The sequence below is a fragment of the Oratosquilla oratoria genome, chromosome 15, assembly GCF_046742065.1.
Source record: "Oratosquilla oratoria isolate Oo_2021 chromosome 15, ASM4674206v1, whole genome shotgun sequence".
Lineage (NCBI taxonomy): Eukaryota > Metazoa > Arthropoda > Malacostraca > Stomatopoda > Squillidae > Oratosquilla > Oratosquilla oratoria.
This window is the reverse complement of record NC_134791.1, coordinates 6,823,653-6,843,652: the sequence shown is the minus strand read 5'-3', so window position 1 is coordinate 6,843,652 and position 20,000 is coordinate 6,823,653. Positions and strand designations below refer to the sequence as shown.

Here is a 20,000-nt window from a genome sequence, read left to right as displayed (position 1 = left end):
ACGTGGGCTGGCCGAGGGAAGGAGGAAGAAGGAAGGAGGAAGGAAAAATGCGGAAGGAGGAAGGCGGAAGGATGAAGAAGGGGGTAGGAAGGAGGGGGATGGGGGCAGGAAGGAGGTAGGAGGAAGGAGAGAGGTAGGGATAGGAAGGAGGGAGGAGGAAAGAGGGAGGAGGAAGGAGGGAGGAGGGAGGGAGATGGAGGTAGGAGGAAGGAAAAATGCGGAAGGAGGAAGGCAGAGGGATGAAGGAGGGGGTAGGAAGGAAGGGGTGGGGGTAGGAAGGGGTAGGGGTAGGAAGGGGGTAGGAGGAAGGAGGGAGGAGGAAGGAGGGAGATGGAGGTAGGAAGGAGGTAGGAGGAAGGAGGGAGGAGGTTGGAGGGAGGTGGGGTAGGAAGGAGGGAGGTGGGGGTAGGAAGGAGGGAGGAGGAAGGAGGAAGGTGGAGTAGGAAGGTGGGAGGAGGAATGAGGGAGGTGGAGCCGGAAGGAGGGAGGAGGAAGGAGGGAGGAGGGAGGAGGAAGGAGGGAAGTGGGGGTAGGAAGGAACGAGGAGGAAGGAGGGAGGTGGAAGGTTGGGGTAGGAAGGAGGAAGTAAGATGGAAGGCGAAAATAGGAAGAAGGAAGGTGGGAGATGGGGGTAGGGAGGAGGAAGTAGGAAGAAGATGTAAGGTGGAAGGCGAAAAGAGGAAGGCGGAAGGCGAAGAAAAGAACCTAAAGAGGAGGGCGACATCCAAAGAACCGCATTTTCTTTTTCTTTTTTTCTTCATTTAAAAAAAAAAATCTATTATCTATTCATTCGATTTCTTTTGAAAGTACATATGATTGACGAACCTATCTAAACTGATACGCTTATCTAACCTAGTCTATGTACACTATAGATAACATTACCTAATATACGTTACCTTCATTTCCTAAATTAATATATGTAACCCAGTACCCCTTACCTGATATACCTAATTGAGTATGACCAAAATTAACCTAACATACATAACATAGCTTAACTTAACCGACACTCTCTAACTTAAGTCACCTAACCTACTCACCACAACCAAAAAAAAAAAAAAAAAAAAAGTGACGTCGGAGGAGGAAAGGGGGCAACATGACGTCACACGGCTTCCAAATTGAGGAAAGGATTCCCCGTCACGATCTGAGGATCAGCCTTGAGTGACGTCCTGCGAGGAAGGGCAAGACAAGATAGGAGCACGAGATGCGTCAGGAGATGATACAGTGAGCAGGGTCAACGAGAGATTACCCACTCCCCCCCTTACCCACTCCCCCCTTCCCCTCTCCCCCACTTCCCCTCTCCTCCCCCTTCCCCTCTCCTCCCCCCTTCCCCTCTCCTCCCCCCTTCCCCTCTCCTCCCCACTTCCCCTCTCCTCCCCTTCCCCTCTCCTCCCCCTTTCCCCTCTCCTCCCCCCATCCCCTGTCCTCCCCCTTTCCCCTCTCCTCACCCCTTCCCTTACCACTACCTCTCTCCCTTTCCCCTCCCCCTCCCTCATTCCCCTCCCCCTTCCTTTCCCTTTCCCCTCTCCCCTCCTCCTTCCTTTCTCCTTCCCCTTCCTCCTCCCCTCTTCCTTTCACCCTCCCCTTCCCCAACTCTCCTCCTCCCTATCCCTCTTCCCTTCATCCTCCCTTCCTCCTCCCAGAAGACCCAAAGATAATTTTCGATTTATTTGTTCATCGTCAAAACTGACCAAAAACCTCAAATGATTCATTCGATTTCTTGTGAAAATACCCTCTCCTCCTGCTCACCCTCACCCTTCACGCCTCTCCCCTCCGACCTCCCCCTCCACCTCCCCGACCTCCCCCTCCCACCTCCCCCTCCGACCTACCTCTATCCCTCCCCTTCCGACCTCCCCCTCCCCACCGGGACCTCCCCCTCCCCACTCGACCTCCCCCTCCCCCTCCCCTCCAACTTCCCCCTCCGACCTCCCCTCCTCTTTCTCCTCCGACCTCCTCCTCCCCCTCCGACCTCCCCCTCCCCCTCCGACCTCCCCTCCCCCTCCGATCTCCACCTCCCCCTCCAACCTCCCCCTCCTCTTTCCCCTCCTCCCTCTCCGACCTCCCCCTCCCCCTCCCCCTCCGACCTCCCCCTCCACCCGAGGGCTGAAAACAGGATCAGAAAGTCAATGGAAAGGGATGGAAGAAAAATGTAAAACGAAAAAAAGTTATGAAAAATAAACACAAGTTGTTATGGATCAAAGGAGGAAATACAAAGAAATGGAGGATAAAAAGAAACGGAAAAGGGGGAAGAGGAAGAAGAAAAGGAAAAAGAGGAAGAAGAAGAGGACAAAGACGAAGAAGAGGATGAAGAGGAAAAGGAAAAAGACGAAGACAAAGACGAAGAAGAAGACGACGAAGACGAAGAAAAAGACAAGGAAGAAGAAGACAAAGAAGAAGACGACGAAGGAGAAGAAAAAGACAAAGCAGAAGAAGACGATGAAGACAAAGAAGAAAAAGAAAACGAAGAAGAAGACAAAGAAGAAAAAGAAAACGAAGAAGGTGAAGAGGAAGAAGACAAAGAAGAAAAAGGAAACGAAGAAGAGGTGAGGAAGAAGAGGAAGATGAGGAAGAAAAAGTTAAAAAAAAAGAGGAAGAAAAATAAGAGGAAGAAGGCGAAGAAAAAGAAGAAGAGAAAGAAGAATAAAGGGGTATGGGACAGAGGCTGATAAAATAAAAACGATTTCAGAACTTATGAACATTCATGGATTAACAAAAAAAAAAAAACGTGACACAGAGAAGCTGGAAAACACAGAAAGAACCAAAATATCCTTTGTGGCACTCGTCTGCAAAAATGAGGAAGAAAAATGAGGAGGAAAAATGAGGAGGAGGAGGAGGAGGAGGAGGGGAAGAGGAAATGGAGTAGAAGGAAGAAGAGGAAGAGAACGGGAAAAACGAGTTATTGAAGAAGGAAGATGAGAAAAAATGAGGAGGAGGAGGAGGAGGAGGAGTGGAGAGGAAGAGGAAATAGAGAAGGAAGAGGAGGAAGAGAAAGAGGAAAACGAGCTGTTGAAGAAGGAGGACGAGGAGGAGGAAAATGAGGAGGAGGAGGAGGAGGAGGAGGAGGAGAAAGGGAAGAGGAAATGAAGGAGAAGGAAGAGGAGGAAGAGAAAGAGGAAAACGAGCTGTTGAAGAAGGAAGACGAGGAGAAGGAAAATGAGGAGGAGGAGGAGGAGGAGGAGGAGGAGGAGGAGAGGGGAAGAGGAAATGAAGGAGAAGGAAGAGGAGGAAGAGAAAGAGGAAAACGAACTATTGAAGGAGGAAGACGAGGAGGAGGGGAGGGGAAGACAAGGAAAAAGGAGGAGGAGGAAGGGGAGTAGGAGGAAGAGGAGGAGTGGCAGGCGGAGGGGTGGAGGGAGAAGAAGAGGGGAAGGAGGAAAAGAAAGAAAAGAAGTAGAAAGAGAAAGAGAGGATGAGTATGAGATATAAGAAGGAAAGAAGAAATAGAAACACGAAAATAGAGAGAAAGAGGAGGGGAAGGACGATGCGGAGGAGGAGGAAGAGGAAGAGGAGAAAAGGATGAGGAAAAGGAGGAGTAAGAGACGGGGGAAGAGGAAGAGGAGGCGGAGGAAGGAAAGGAGGAGGCGGAGGAAGAAAAGGAGGAGGAGGAGGAGGAAGAGGAAGAAGAGACGGAGGAAGATGAGGAGGAAGAGAAGAGGAGAGGAGACGGAGGAGGAGACGGAGGAAGAGGAGGAAGAGGAGGAGGAAGAGGAAGAGGAGGAGGAGGAGGAGGAGGAGGAGGAGGAGGAGGAGGAGAGGGGGTATTGTAGGTCGCCAAACAAGAAGCCGGATCCATAAGTATCAAATTTTTCGCGTCTTCCAATAATCTCTCGAAGTATAGGTTCTTCGAATTTCAAAAGACTCACTTCCCCCCATCACCCCCCTAGTCCTCCCCCTCCTCCCCCCAGCCCCCCTAGTTCTCCCCCCTCCTCCCCCTCAGCCCCCCATCCCTCTCCCACCCACCCCCGTCAATCCTTCGTTCTCAATCATAGTCTTGTTCGTAGGCAAATTTGGGCATATCCCCCCCTCCTAAAGATAAAAGGGGGGTCTCGATCCCCCCACCCCTGAGGGAGTTCTGAGGGTCTCCTGAAGTGGGGGGAAGGTTTCCAGAAGGAGGGAAGAAAAGGGGGGGAAATGTACCGGAGATGGGGGGGGCAAGTGTCCGGATGGGTGAGTGGGGTGTCTTTCTGTGAATCACCCCTTTACAGTTACATCAAGGTAAAGGGCCACTTTCAACTTCTTCTGTCAGAAGCAGGAACATGTCCTCTGTTAGGAGCGTCTCCCCTTCCGAGTTTCCAATTACTCTTTATGTCAAAGGGACCTTATGTGAGCCACTTCGGGTCTGCAGGACAATAAGAGTCTCTGTTGACGTCCTCTTTCACTTCGAACTGTCTTCGAACTTTGGAAAAGGACGGGAACAGTCTCTCGACGCTGTCTCTCAATGTAGAAAGATCCCCCCTCCCCCCTCTCCCCACCCCTTTGTTCTCTTGTTTTCGTCACACGACCGACTTCGCGTAATTTCAAATTCGCGAATATCAGATTCGCGATTTATTACTTCGCGTTTTTTCACGCGGTTTTATTTTTTTTACAATTCCCATGACACGTGTACACACACGTACACACTATGGCCTCACATCACGTGCTGGACTTGTGATCGGCAGCTACTCCCCTCCCGAAAGAGAGCTTCAGAGCTCGTATATTGCTCGAACTGTGGGTAGCGTTGCCACCTTACACACCCATCCACCCATACACATATACACATACACAAACACACACACACACACATATACACATACACACATATACATAAACACACCCACATATATACACATACACAAACACACACATACATAGACACACAAACACACACACACACACACACACACACACACATAGAAAACACCTTGCCCACCAGATCTAGGGTACCGGTTTGCGTTGTTATGATGATTTTCAGAACCTGGGCGGGGATTCGAACATAGACCGATGAGTTACCAGTCGAACGAGGTACCACTACACCAACAAACATGTGCATACGTGGATTTGATTCACCACGGCTCTGGACCACGTGCTGGTCTCGTGATCGACATCTGTTACCCATCCGGACCAGTTATCAGGGTTCATATATGTATACATATGTTAATTTGTCTTCAGTGTGTATATGTGTGAATGCGTGAGTGAGAGTGAGAGTGAGAGTATGAGTATACGCATATATATGCGCACGCATGTGAACATGCGTATATGAGTATATGAGTATACGCATATGCTTGAGAGTAAGAATATGAAAATGAGAGTGAAGAAGCACATGTAATTCTGTGTTATACAAGAACAACTACGAATCCCATCGCACCAAAAATATTTTCGATAATTTAGATCTGAGTGCAACTTCTATAAAAGTTGGACAATTTCATGAATTCGAAAATTTGTTGATCGACAGTCAAGATTTCCGAGAGCGCCATTACGATGAAAGAAGCTTTGGGTTGAGGTAGTCCTTGTGTGCGTGTGTGTGTGTGTGTGTGTGTGTGTGTGTGTGTGTGTGTGTGTGTGTGTGTGTGTGTGTGTAAGGGAGAGGGTGAGGGAGAGGGTGAGGGAGAGGGTGAGGGTGAGGGAGAGGGTGAGTTAGAGGGAGAAAAAGAGTGTGTGTATATATATATATATATATATATATATATATATATATATATATATATATATATATGTGTGTGTGTGTGTGTGTGTGTGTGTGTGTGTGTGTGTGTGTGTATGTGTGTGTGTGCGAGTGTAGTATGTATGTATATAAAAACACTTTGTTTTCCTTTTGTCAAATCTATGAAATAACATGAACAAAAACAAAATGGCCGCCACCCGACCACTCGCGAAGGCTCAAAAAAGAATACGAAAAAAGCACATTATGTACTTACGTGCGGCCGGAGCCACACGACGGGCCACAGATGCGGCTTCCGGTTCGTGTAGAGTGTCTTGGCCACCGCAGGAAACTCTGTGTCCTCGTAGAGTTGTCCTCGCTCTCTCAGTGTCCTCTTCAGCTGGGAGTAACTCCCACCACTTCTCTCCCTTTTACGGGAGTCATTCCTGTCGATGGTCCAGTATCTGTGGGAGAAGAGGGAGTGGGAGTGAGTGGGAGTGAAGGGGAGTTAGTGGAGATAGATACGAGGACCACGAAAGCGTTTTTGAGTGCGTGGGGGAAATTTCTATCTTTTATTACATTTGTTTATTTGTTTGTTTTTCTTTTATTTCTTTGCCTATTTGTTTGCCTATTTCCCTATTTGTTTGTTTATCTTATTTTTATCTTATTACTTTTACCCAATGACGTATCTAATTCACAAAATTAATTTTTATAGTTTTTCAATTTATTGTATTATTATTTATTTATTCATTTATCGTTATCATTGTTTTATATCACTGCACCAGTCTCCTTGAAGGTTCGAGTCCTTGGCAAATTTAAATATCTCTCAAACACCGAGAACTTGACCTGGGTCGCCTTGTACCTCTGTCAACATTTGACCTGACCTGGCTTGACCTAGCCTGGCCCAACACGACATAACATGACAACATCGTTCCTATGGCAACGGCTGATGGGAGGAGGTTCACCACAGTTGAATTAAATCGCCTGGCGATATGCAGGTGAAGTAAACACATTCTGTGACGTAACGAAAGGGGCGGGTACCCCCCCCAAAAAAAAAATATATATACGTATATATATATATATATATATATATATATATATATATATATATATATATATATATATATATAAAAATATGCTTGTAACCACGAGGAAAATAAAGATCGGAATACTGAACGTTTTCGTCTATTAAGACATTTTCAAGGTACATAGTGTCACAACACTTAGATTGAACCAGCATAAGTATAGTGTCCGTACTGGCCAATCTTCAAGTGGGATTTTTGCTCACATTAGAGACTACAATCACTGTATTGATTGGGACAATTCCCAAGAAATTGTTTTAAGTAATTCTTATTTGATAAGAAATATAATTGAATCGTGTATCATTAAAAAAACTTTTGATGAAAATCTTAATTTAAGCACTGGTCTTTTTAAATTAGATAATTTTGTGATTAACCAAATTGTAGGACAATGTCCCAAAGCTCCGCCTTAGCCATCTTGTGTGACCTTTTTTCACCTGTGTCATCTGTCATCCATTTTTATTTATTTTTTCTTGTTATTATTATTTTCCATTATATATATATATATATATGTATGTATGCATATGTATATAATTTGTTTCTTTGTAAGTCAATCTTTATGTTGAATCACATGTGTCAATTGTCACCCTTCTTATTTCTTGTTATTATCTTTTATGTTGAATGTTCTTTTTTTCACCTTGTCATTTGTTATCCTTATGGTTTATGTTGTGTGACATTTTTTCACCTGTTTCAATTGTCACCCATTTTATTTATTGTTTTTATATTTTCGTTTCTTTGTAAGATATTCCTTTCGTATTTACGTTGTGTGACCTCTCCTGTTTTCTATATTATTATATTTAAGTTATTCTTTGTTGTGACACTATGTACTTTGAAAATGTCTTAATAGACGAAAACGTTCAGTATTCCGATCTTTATTTTCCTCGTGGTTACAAGCATAAATCTTTATTCACGTGTTTTATGTGATTACTGTTGCATATATATATATATATATATATATATATATATATGTATATATATACATATATGTATATATATATATATATATATATATATATATATATATATATATATATATATATATGTTAATGCTCATTTCCTTCACTGCAATGCTATATTTTAGGTATTCTGGCTGACGCCAAATGATTTTATTTAGATCAGTGCAGGACCCCCCCCCGCCCTGAAGGAGAGGGTGAGGGAGAGGGTGAGGGAGAAAGGAGAGGGAGAAGGAAAGGGTGAGGGAGAGAGGAGAAGGTGAGAGAGAGAGGAGAGGGAGAGGGTGAGAGAGAGGGAAGAGGTGAGGGAGAGGGAGAAGGAAAGGGTGAGGGAGAGAGGAGAAGGTGAGAGAGAGAGGAGAGGGAGAGGGAGAGGGTGAGAGAGAGGGAGGAGGTGAGGGAGAGGGAGAGGGAGAGGGATGAGGGAGAGGGTGAGGATAGGGATGAGGGAGAGGTTGAGGGGAGAGGGTGAGGGGAGAGGGAGGATGAGTGCGAGGGTGAGGGAGAGAGTGAGGGAGAGGGAGATGAGGGAGAGGGATGAAAGGGTGATGGAGAAGGAGAGGGTGAGGGAGAGAAAGAGGGGAGGGTGAGAGAAGGAGGAGGAGAAGGAGGTGGTGGAGGAGGAGGTGGAGGAGGAGGAGAAGGAGGTGAAGGAGGTGACACAGGAGGAGGAGGGAGAGAAGTAAAGAACAAGAGAGAGAGAAGCCCACATTAGACAGCAAAAGAGAAAAAGAGTAATGGAGCAAAAGAGATCCAGAATAAAAGACAGAAAAAGAGAGTAAAAAAGAGCATGAGTAGAAGGCGGAAAAAGAGATCAAAAGATAGTAAAAGAGAGCGAGGAAGAGAAAAAGAGTAAAGAGTGAAGACTGTGGTAACCATGGTAACGTCATTAATTTTCTCCTGAAAAAAAAGGAAAAATTCTGTTACAGCGTCTAGCCTTTGACTCGTGTGAGGCCTTCAGTGGCACTTGCACCAGTCGCAGTGTGGTGCCAGAAAGGATCTGGTGGTGCTGGTGGGCATCACCATCCGTGTCGTGGTGATGAGAATCCGTCTAAAGTTACATACGAGCAAAAAAAAAAAAAAAAAAAAAAAAAAAAAAAAAAAAAAAAAAAAAAAAAAAAAAAAAAAAAAAAAAAAAAAAAAATAATAATAATAATAATAATAATAATAATAATAATAATAATAATAATAAATAAAAATAAAATTAATACATAAATTGATAAATAAAAACAAACCAATAAGTATAAAATTACAAAACAAAATAAAGTAAAACAAAATAAAACAAGACAATAAATCAAAAAGTCCTTCAGTATCAAGTTCTGAGAACACAAAGGACTTAGTATTGTTCTTTTCCTTTTTTCGTTTTTTTTTTTTTTAATCTTGGATTGATTCTGTCTTTCGCCATTTTTACTTTCGTCCCAGCTGGCGCCAAACGATTCTATTCATCTCCTTGGCGCCATAGCCCCCCCCCCAACCTACCCACCCTCACTCTGTTTGGGACAGTCTTAAACTTTCACGTACATGCAGTACCACCAGAGTTCCTAAAATGGAGAAGAAAGAGGAGGAGGAGGAGGAGGACGAGGAGGAAATAGAGGAGGAGGACGAGGAGGAGGAGTACGAGGAGGAGAAATTGGAGGAGGAGGACGTGGAGGAGGACGAGGAGGAGGAAATGGAGGAGGAGGATGGGATGGGAGGAAGAGGGAGAAAGAGGAGGGAGAGGTGAAGATGGGGTAATAGAAAGATGAGGAAGAAGAGAAGGAGGAAGAGGAGGAAGAAAAGGAACAGAAGGAGAAACACGAGGAGGACGAGAGCAAGGAAGAAGAGGAGGAGGAGGAGGAGGAGGAGGAAGAGAACGAGGAAATGGAGGAGGACAACAACGAGGAAGAGGAGGAGTGTCAGGAAGAGAGGGAGAAGGAGGACAAGGAAAATGATGAGGACAAAGAAAAGGACGAGGAGGAGGAGGAGGAGGAGGAGGAGTAGGAGGAAGAGGACGGGGAGGACGATAAGGAGGAAGAGGACGAGGAGGACGAAGGACGGGAGGAGGAGGAGGAGGAGGAGAAGAGGATGAGGACGAAAGAGGACAAGGAAAAGGAAGAGGACGAAGGAGGAGGGGGATGAGGAAGACAAAGGAGGAGGAGGAGGAGGAGGAGGAAGAAGAGGAGGAGGAAGAGGGTAAAAGGAGGAGCGACGACTTCTGCCACAGGGTTGAGTGCCATTATGAATGCCATTAGGGAGTCGAAGAGGCATTAGACTGCCTCGGTGCCATTCACTCCCCCGTTCATGGGCTGGCCAGCCACCGCAATCATGGGTAAACGCATCTTACGTTCGTAATCACGTTCTTCGAACGGCTACCCCCCCCCCTCTTCCCCCTCCTTTCTCCCCCCCTCCCCCTCCCCCCGCCCAGCGAGGTCGTTAAGCAGGATAACAGAGCCTTAAAAGCCCGCGTAAGGCTTCTGATGAGGTTTATTAGAAGCCTTCTTCTCGGAGGCCGGTTAAAGATATAATCTACTTTTCACACACATGCGCACACGGACGCACACACACACACACACACACACACACACACACACACACACACACACACACACACCTCACGGGTCCCTACGAGCATAGCTCTTCTCCCGCAAAATACAACTAGGTAAATACACAGACACACGCATAGACACACGTGCGCACATACACACACACACACACACACATACACACAGTTGCTAACTAGGTTTTATTCAACTTGGTTGTCCTCAAAGGCCTTAACAAGGTTAGTCGACCTAGTCCGTCTAGGGGATTTTATTCAGTTATAAGAGGCTCCTTTCTCCTCCTCCTCCTGCTCCTCTCGTCCTCTTCTTCTTCTTCTTCCTCCTCCTCCCCCTCCTCCTCTTTCCCCTCCCCCTTCCTTTTCCTCATCCACCTCCTCAGCTTCTCCTCTTGTCCTCCTCCTCCTCCTACTTTCTTGTCGTCCTCCTCCTCCTCCTCTTGGCCTCCTTTTCCTCTTCCTCCTCCTCCTCTTGGCCTCCTCTTCTTCTTGTCCTCCTCTCTTCCTCCTTCCTACTCTTCATCTCTTCCTCCTTCCCTCCCTTCCCTCCTTCTCCTCTTCTCTTCTTACTATCCTCCTCCTCCTCTGCTATTCCTCCTCCTCTTGTCCTTCAACTCTCCTCCTCCTCCTCCTCCCTCCACACTTCCAGGCCCTAAGACCATAAGGACTCCGAAAGATTACCGAGAGCAACAGTGCGATTACTATTAAGTAACCATTACCGACGCAAGAGGTTTCGCGACAGCTGTCAAATGTCTGCTTCCCCTTCCCCCTCCCCCCCCAGCAGGAGCTCTTCGGCGGGGAGCACCCCATCAGGAGGCGGTGAAGAGGAAAGGAAGATTAATAGGCCTTCGGAGACATCAGGCGCAAATGTCCGACACCTCCTGAAGGCGGATACTTGCCTCCCCCACCCCCGCACTCGCCAGGGGGCACTTCGGCGAGCACCCCGTCAGGAGGAAAGGAAGACTAACAGGTCTTCGGCGACTTCGAGTCAAACACCCAGAACCTTCCTCCTGAAGGCAGACACTTCCTCCCAGGAGGACTTCGGAGACCTCCCCCATCAGGAGGACTTCGATGTGCCCCCCTTCAGGAGTCAGTGAAGAGGAAAAGAAGGACTAACAGGTCTTTGGGGACTTCGAGTCAAACACCCAGAATCTTCCTCCTGAAGGCAGACACTTCCTCCCAGGAGGACTTCGGAGAACTCCCCCATCAGGAGGACTTCGATGTTGCCCCCTTCAGGAGTCGGTGAAGAGGAAAGGAAGACTAACAGGTCTTCGGCGACTTTGAGTCAAACACGCAGAACCTTCCTCCTGAAGGCAGACACTTCCTCCCAGGAGGACTTCGGAGAACTCCCCCATCAGGAGGACTTCGATGTTGCCCCCTTCAGGAGTCGGTGAAGGGGAAAGGAAGACTAATAGCTGTTTGTCGACATCGCGCGCAAATGCTTCGCCATAAAAGGAAATGCGCGTGGAATGTGAGTGGGCCATCCACATCCCGTGTCGTCACTAGGGTCCCCTCCACTTGCTCGCGATGGACGCCTGAGGGTTGTCTACTCATCACACCCGTAGGAGAGCCAATTAACTGGCCAAGGAGAAGGAAGTTGGGGGCGGAATGTATGCTATTTTTCTTTTGTTTTGTTTTTTTCTTTCTTTTCTTTATTCTTTACCTTTTCTTTCTTTTCTTTTTCCTTTATTTTTTCTTTATTTTTATCTATTTTCATTTTTTTTATTTCTTTTCTTTCTTTTCTCTTTATTTTCTTTTTCTTTTTTCGTTTTCTTTTTTTTAGTTTCTCTTTCTTCCTCTTTTTTTCTATTTTCTTTTCTTTCTTTTGCAAGCCTTGATTGGCCATCTCCAATGCACTATTTGGTATATGTGCGTTATGTATTTTTTTTTTAATTGTCAGACTTTGAAAGTGTAAAAAATAGATACATACATGTATACATATATACATTCTTTCTTGTATACATATATATATACATACATGTACATATACATACACACATACACATATATACATACATACACACACACACACACATACACATATACATTTACCAAAAAGCCCTTTTCCTCATAAAAGGAGAAATAATAATATTTATAGAAAATAATTCAGAGAGAGAGAGAGAGAGAGAGAGAGAGAGAGAGAGAGAGAGAGAGAGAGAGAGAGAGAGAGAAAGAGAAAACGATAGGCCGAACTGCATAGGAGCGAATAGAAAACGACGCTTTGTCTGCCCCATGCCTCGCTGCATTGCCATCGACCCGAGCGGTGTGGCGGGTGTAGAGGGGGGAACCCTTCATCCACGAGATGGAAAGGAAGATTGAGCAAGTTTTGGTTGGCTACCATGTCTGGACTTTGATTTGGCTACCCCTAACGTGGGGAAAAAGTCTTTTGTATATATATATATTTTTTTAAGTATTAATACAAATTTAAAAAGACGTGCAATTGCAGATCAAATCTTGAGATTTTGATTACGAAAAATTACTTTTTTTTTATGTTACACTTAGGTACAACTAGGCAAACACACCTACCATCCACTCACCCATACACATACTCACACACACACACACACACACACACACACACACACACACACACACACACAAACACGCTCACACACACACACACACACACACACACGCTCACACACACACACACACACACACACACACACACACACACACACACACACACACACACACGACTCGGTGGCGCGATTGGTAGAGTCCCAGACTGTCAGTATGGCGGTACCGGCGGTACTGGGTTCGAATCCTGCCCAGGGCTGAAGTTATTTCAGTATCGCTGCGCTTCGAGTCGTTACTCCAACTCTCGTGGGCGGAGAGTTGGGGGTGTGCGTGCGTGTAAGGTCATAGCATTACCCATAGATCGGTCATACGAACTCTGAGCTCTCTTCCGGGAGGGATATAGCTGTCGATCACGAGTCCAACACGTGATTCAAAGGACCAAGGTGAATACACACACACACACACACACACACACACACACACACACACACACACATACACACACGCTCACACACATAAACAAACAAAAAACGAAAAATACAAAATTAGAAAAAAAAAGGGGACAACCACGCGTGGGGTATGTAAACGCATTGTGGCCACGTCACTTAAAAAAAGCGAAAAAAAAAACATAAAAAAGAGAAAAGAGAGAAAAAAGAGAGGGAGAGAAAAAAAAGAAAAGGGGAATGGAATTCCTGGAGCGAGTATTGTTGACACTTGCTTTTGCAAAATAGCTCGAGGTAATGACGTCAAATGTGAGAAAGGCAAATATGCATATACGCATATACACACGCATATATAAGCATATATGCATGCCATACATAAATGCTAGTTGGCGCTCGCACGCGTTAGAATGATAGAATATTGATTTATCACTTTGGTAAGGGTAATGCGTATATTCATGTGTATGTGTGTGTATGTGTGTGTGTGTATGCATGTGCGTACGTTTTAACATGACCATAGATCACGTGCAGGACTCGTGACTGACAGCTATTATTTTCCCCGATGAGAGATCCATAGCTTGCATATGGCCTTACACACACACACACACACACACACACACACACACACACACACACACACAAAACATTACAGAACAAGGCTTGACGTCACAGAATGTAACATTACGTCACAAATTATGACGTCATAGAGCTGAGATAGGAGGGGTGGAGGGGGTGGTAGGGGAGTGGAATGGGTGGGAATAGGTACGTGCCTCTGACTTGGCTACCTCCCTTATAAGGGGGAAAAAGCTCTTGGTAAATAAAAGATAAATAAATAAATAAATAGATAAATAAATAACAGACGTCACAGAACAAGTCATTACGTCACAGAGCCATGACGTCACTCATGTCGTTACATAACAGGATAGGATGTCAAATAACATCACATAATATATGACGTCACAGATCAGGATATGACGTCACAGAAGAGGATATGACGTCACAGAACATGATATGACGTCACGGAGAAACTTTAGTGTGTTTCCATCTCTATTATTGACGAATCTCATGGGATGGGATCCACTTTTTCCAAGAATCCGCACACTCTCTCTCTCTCTCACGAAGAAGAAGAAGAAAAAAAGGAAGAAAGAAGAACGAAAGAAAATCTTCCCAATAAATTTGTTTGACGACCCCAATCTGCTCGCACACTTTCTCTCTCTCTCTCGCCCTCACCCCACTCTCTCTCTCTCTCGCCCTCACCCCACTCTCTCTCTCTCTCTCTCTCTCGCCTTTCCACTCTCTCTCCCTCACGCCCTCCCTTCTCTCTCTATCTTCCTCTCGGCCACCCTCTCTCTCTCTTTCTCGCTCTTTCTCTCTCTCTCTCTCTTTCTCTGCACAATTCCTAACACGTCACTATCCTCGTCGCTTTTCTTGATCTTTTTTGAAAATGGGTCACTTACAAAGGATTACAAAGGCAAAGCATGCCGACAGGAGACCTTTTGATCCATATCTAGGTCGGATGCAAAAAAAAAAAAAAAAAAAAAAAAAAAAAGTCTATTAAATAAATTAAACTTTTAACAATGTAAATAACAAATACAATACATAAATAATGCATTGGTATAGTGGGAATAACAAAACAACAGGTAAATAGTAAATGATAATAAATTGACATATAACTAATAATAAATGAAAATCAGAAGACAAATTATAACAAAAACAAAACCCATAATAATATATCATAAATTATAATTATTTACAGCATTCTTACTTAGGTTTTATCTAAATGATTCTTAAAGCTTCGAACTGAACTACCATTGCACTACCTGTGCAGGACGTTTATTCATTCATTAACTACACGGTTGGCAAAGTTGTTTCTACTACTTCCAAATTGAATCTAATTTTCCGGACAGTTTGAGGACCATTGTTTCTTGTCTGATTCTCATTCAATGTGAAATTTGGTCACTTTTGATGTTGTCAATTCCTTTAAAATCTAAATGGAACATGTATCAAGTCACCTCTGAGTCTACTCTTTTTTTAGGGAAAACAGTTTCATGTTCTTAAGTCGTTTTTCGTATGATTTATTTTGGATATTGGAATCAGTTTTGTGGCTTGCGCCGTTGTACTTTTTCCAGTCTGCAATGTCTTTTAATGAGATTCGGTGACCTTACGGAAACTGCATATTCCCAAATGTGGACGAACTAACGATTTTTAGAGCTTGTTAATGAGTGATGGACTTTTGAAATCTAAAGATCGCGCCAATCAATCAGCCATCTTATTTGTTTCTCAGAGGCTGAAATACACTGCTTGGATGATTTGAGGGTCGTTACTGATAATTACGGCCGAGTTCTTTTTTCACTATCCACTTTTGTTAACGAATTTCCAAAAAACTTGTAATGTACTTGCGGTTATTTTAACATTGTGCATTTACCTTGCATTTACTTGTGTTAAAATTTCATTAGCCCACTTTTCAGGACCATTGCTGTAATTTTATCTAAAATTTCTTGAATATCTAAATTGGTTTGAGTGCATCAATTTGCCACTCCGCACAGTTTTGTATATCTGCAAATTTTGGGAAAAAACAGTAGATTTTAGTCCATGGTCTAATCATTTTATTTACTATGGAATAGAATGTGGCCCCAAAAGGGAACCCTGAGGAACTCCACTTCCAACACTTTTCCAATCCAGAAGTTTTTCCAATTAAAACAAACCTCTCTGTTTTTCGACCTTTCAACCATAATTACTAGTCCAAACTAATAGGCTCCCCACTTATTCCATGCAAGGCTAATTTGTAAGTAGTCTTTCGTGTGGGAAGGTATATCAAAAGCTTTTGCAAAGCTGAGATATTATTAAATCTATATTGTCACTTTTGTCACAATCGAGACAACTGTGTTGTAGAATTCGAGTAAGTTTAGTCACGCAAGAAACGTTTCCGGTCTGAAACCATGTTGGCTATCATTTATCAAAACGGTTTACTTCTAAATGCTATTCGATAGCATCTCTGATGATTGTTTCCATTAATTTTTCCTTACGATCGAAGTCAAACTATAGGCCTATAGTTATTGGTTTCTTTTTGTCACCTTTTGGAATATGGAGTAACGTTAGCTAGCTTCCATTCTCTAGGGACATCTCCGGATATGATGGATTTTATTGAAATAATTTTCTAAGGGATCAAACAATCTTCATTTTTCATGTTCCTTTAAGATTCTTGGATGCCAACCGTCAGGCCTGGTGTTTTATTAACTTTTGAGTTTGTTATACACTTTTAATTGTTTCTTTTGTTTATATTTACCGTATGTGAGTATGTTTTACCCCCAGACTTTTCACTGGTTTTCAGTTTGGAATTCACTTTGAGGTGTTTCGTTTACGAATACCGAGCTAAAATAATTGTTTAAGAGAATTATCACATTCTTCATTTGAATTTTTCAAGTTGACCGTCAGCAGATTAATAGTGACAATGGGATTCCTAACAACCTTTTTTAATCCCTCTAATGTAATCTATAGAATTCTTTGGGATTCTCTTTGGATTTCTCAGGATGTTTCATTTCGTATTGTCGATTTTCTTTTTTTATTGTCTTTTTTTAAATCTCTCTGTATTGTTACATAACTTTCTTAGTCATTAGATGAACCCGAGCACTTATATTTCTTATAAGCCTGTCTCCTTTTTAAGCAATTACTTTTTTCAGTTTCTCTTTGTCGAGCCATTTGGGGGCGAGCCTGATTTGGGGGACGTCTGTCCTTAAAAGGGAATGTAAGTTTGAATCATCTTAGTGAGCGTATTTGAAATATTTCCCACATCTGATCTTAAGGGCCTTTCGTTTTAATTTGTCCTCCCAATCTGTAAGATGTAAGCTCCTCGACGTCAGTTCTATGAACTGAGCTTTTACTGAAATCGGGTATTTTAGAAGGACAAGTTCTATTCTAAAATTGTTTTGGGTTTGAACTGACTAAGTTGTGTTCGCTATTTGCAAAAGATTCACCGACTTCTACATTCAGTTGCCGATGCTTTCGCGGCTAGTGATCAATAAATCGAGTAAAGTTTCCTATCTTGTGGGCTCACTTTTACATTGCTGCGGCTCCATTAAGTGACCGCTCAGCATTGTCACCAAGAAAATCAATCAGCGACTACTAATTATGGGCCCATGTTCAAGGGTCATCCAATCAATGTCAGTAAAATTGAAATCACCCATTATCAATAAATCCCGGTTGCAGAAACTAGACAGTTCTTGAAATAACAGTTTGTCGTCTGCTAATGATAATGTCTTTGGCCTATATATTACACCTATATTCATTTTTTGTCCATTTGTTTGGGTTAACTCACTTTTTGAGACCCTTTCTGTATTTTTTCTATTATTTTGTTTTATTGTACTTATTTATTTTGTTATTTTTTTATTTTGCCGTCGAGATTTCTTGGATGCCTGCTTGGTGTTCGTTTATCTATTCATTATCGTAACTTCTTATTATAATTCTAACTTTATTATTCTTTTACGTACTGGCAATAGTATTATATTGAAAATCTTCATCAAATCATTATCCTTATCATCATTGTCATCATTATCATCATCATCATCATCATTTTTATCGTCGTCGCCGCTACCTTCATCTTTATTTTTATCATTATCATCATCATTATCTTTTATTTTCATTAGGGATTTTATCATTTCTGCCACTTGGAGATTTTTTTTTTCATGGTAACACAACAGAAAGGAATGGGTGCTCAGGGGGGATGGGGAGGGGGAGGGGGATGTGGAGGGGGAAAGGGGAGGGGGAAAGGGTAGGGGGAAAAGGAGAGGGGAGGGGAAAAGGGAGGGGAAGGGGGAGGGGAAAAGGGAGGGGAAGGGGGAGGGGAAAAGGGAGGGGAAGGGGGAGGGGAAAGGAGGACGGGGGAAATAGGAGGGGGAGGGGGAGAGGGGAGGGGGAAAGGGTAGGGGAAGGGAAAGGGAGTGGAAAGGGGGACAATAAAAATATTTACCTCGGGAGGGGGAAAGGGGAGGGGAAGGGGGAGGGGGGAGAAGGAGGGACGGGGGAAATATGAGGGGGAGGGGGAGAGGGGAGGGGGAAAGGGTAGGGGGAAAGGGGAGGGGAAGGGGGAGGGGAAAGGAGGACGGGGGAAATAGGAGGGGGCGGGGGAAAGAGGAGGGGGAGGGGGAAGGGGGAGGGGGAAGGGGAGGGGGAGAGAGGACGGGGGAAATGGGAGGGGGAAAGGGGAGGGGGAAGGGGAGGGTAGAGAGGACGGGGGGAAATGGGAGGGGGAGGGGGAAAGGGAGGGGAGGGGGAAAGAGGAGGGGAAAGGGGAGAAGGAAAGGGGAGGGGGAAGGGGAGGGGAGGGGGAAGGGGGAGAGGGGAGGGGAGACGGAGGGGGAAGGGGGAGAGGGGAGGGGAGACGGAGGGGGAAGGGGGAGAGGGGAGGGGAGACGGAGGGGGAAGGGGGAGAGGGGAGGGGAGACGGAGGGGGAAGGGGGAGAGGGGAGGGGAGACGGAGGGGGAAGGGGGAGAGGGGAGGGGAGACGGAGGGGGAAGGGGGAAGAGGGGAGGGTGACGGGAGGGGGAAGGGGGAGAGGGGAAGGGAGAGTCGGAAGGGGATAGGGGGAGGGGGAAGGAAGGGGGGAGAAGGGGAGGGGGAGACGGAGAGGGGAAGAAAGGGGCATGAGGGGATGACGGAGAAGGGGAAAGGGGAGGGGGAAAGGGGAGGGGGAAAGGGGAGGGGGAGGGAGAGATAGGAATGATTTTTCCACTTCATTGACCGATGCTCTCTTAACTTCAACAACTACATTCTCTTGTTTCGCCTAAAGAGAGGCTCGTTTGTGGCAACATCTCCAGCTGATTGGATTGTGGTGTTGCCATATGAGCGATCGTCGATTTTTTTTTTTTTTTTTGAGAAGCAGATATTGTCATATGATTATTACATTTCTTAAAGTTGCAGAAAAAGGACACAGATAATTTTCTAAAACAGAAATTCCCCCAAAAATAAATTAATTTTGAATATTTAGTAATTTTTCGAAAGTATGTTAGAACGTCCTTCTAATATTTGAAGTTTTTTTTTCAAGATTTCGGAATATTTCGTATCGAATATTAGAGAGTTCCGAATCTGAGGAATTCCTAATAATAGAGAGGACAACTACTTGCAGAGGTAGTTTTAATCTGTAGCAGTTGAGAGCGTGGCCTACTTCTAGTTACAAGATTAAAACTACTTAGAAACAAAGCCTCAAGTTAGGAACTTGTCTACCTTACGTTCCTAATGAACTCTTGGACAGCTGTTAACTAACCGAGGTTAATTTAGCCTCAAACCAACCGGGTTAAGTTTTCGGTTTTAACAAGTTAACCCGACCTGACCCAATTTTTTTTTTTTTTTTTACTCAAAATTTTGGTCCTTTGACATCATATATAAAAATGTAATTAGTAAAAAGAATTGTAAGTATAAACAGACATTTCATTATTTAATGTTACTTTAACAAATAGAAAAAATAAACCAATTAACTAATTAATCAATAGATAAATGACTAAGATAGATAACTGAAGAAACAAATAAATAAATAAATAAACGAACAAAAAAATGGATAGAAAAAGCTGATAACGACCGCAAGAATGCGCTCCCGTCTGAAGAAGGAGAAAAAGAAAAAGAAAAAGAAGAAGAAAAGAGAAGAAAAGAGAAGGAAAAAAAAAAAAAAAAGAAAAAAAAAAAAAAAAAAAAAAAAAAAATACTCTGTGTTCTTTGTATTTGCAAATTGCACCTCCGCCGTGACGCACGGGAGGACAAAGCCCGCGGCGTTCTGTAACTGGGCGGCGACAAGAGGCCGATCGATGACAAGAAAATGGTCTTGTCAACGCAAACAAGCCTTCCACAATGTGGCATAATTGTGTCATTTA

The 20,000-nt window shown here is 44.1% G+C and overlaps 1 protein-coding gene across 1 annotated transcript in view; it reads right to left on the bottom strand.

Moving 5' to 3' along the window:
- Positions 1-20,000, bottom strand: part of LOC143033057 (calpain-9-like) — a 460,946-nt gene that overhangs the window by 436,308 nt on the left and 4,638 nt on the right. The window contains exon 2 of the mRNA XM_076198255.1: positions 5,892-6,078. Coding sequence (XP_076054370.1) covers positions 5,892-6,078 — 187 coding nt within the window. The remainder of the gene's footprint in view (positions 1-5,891; positions 6,079-20,000) is intronic.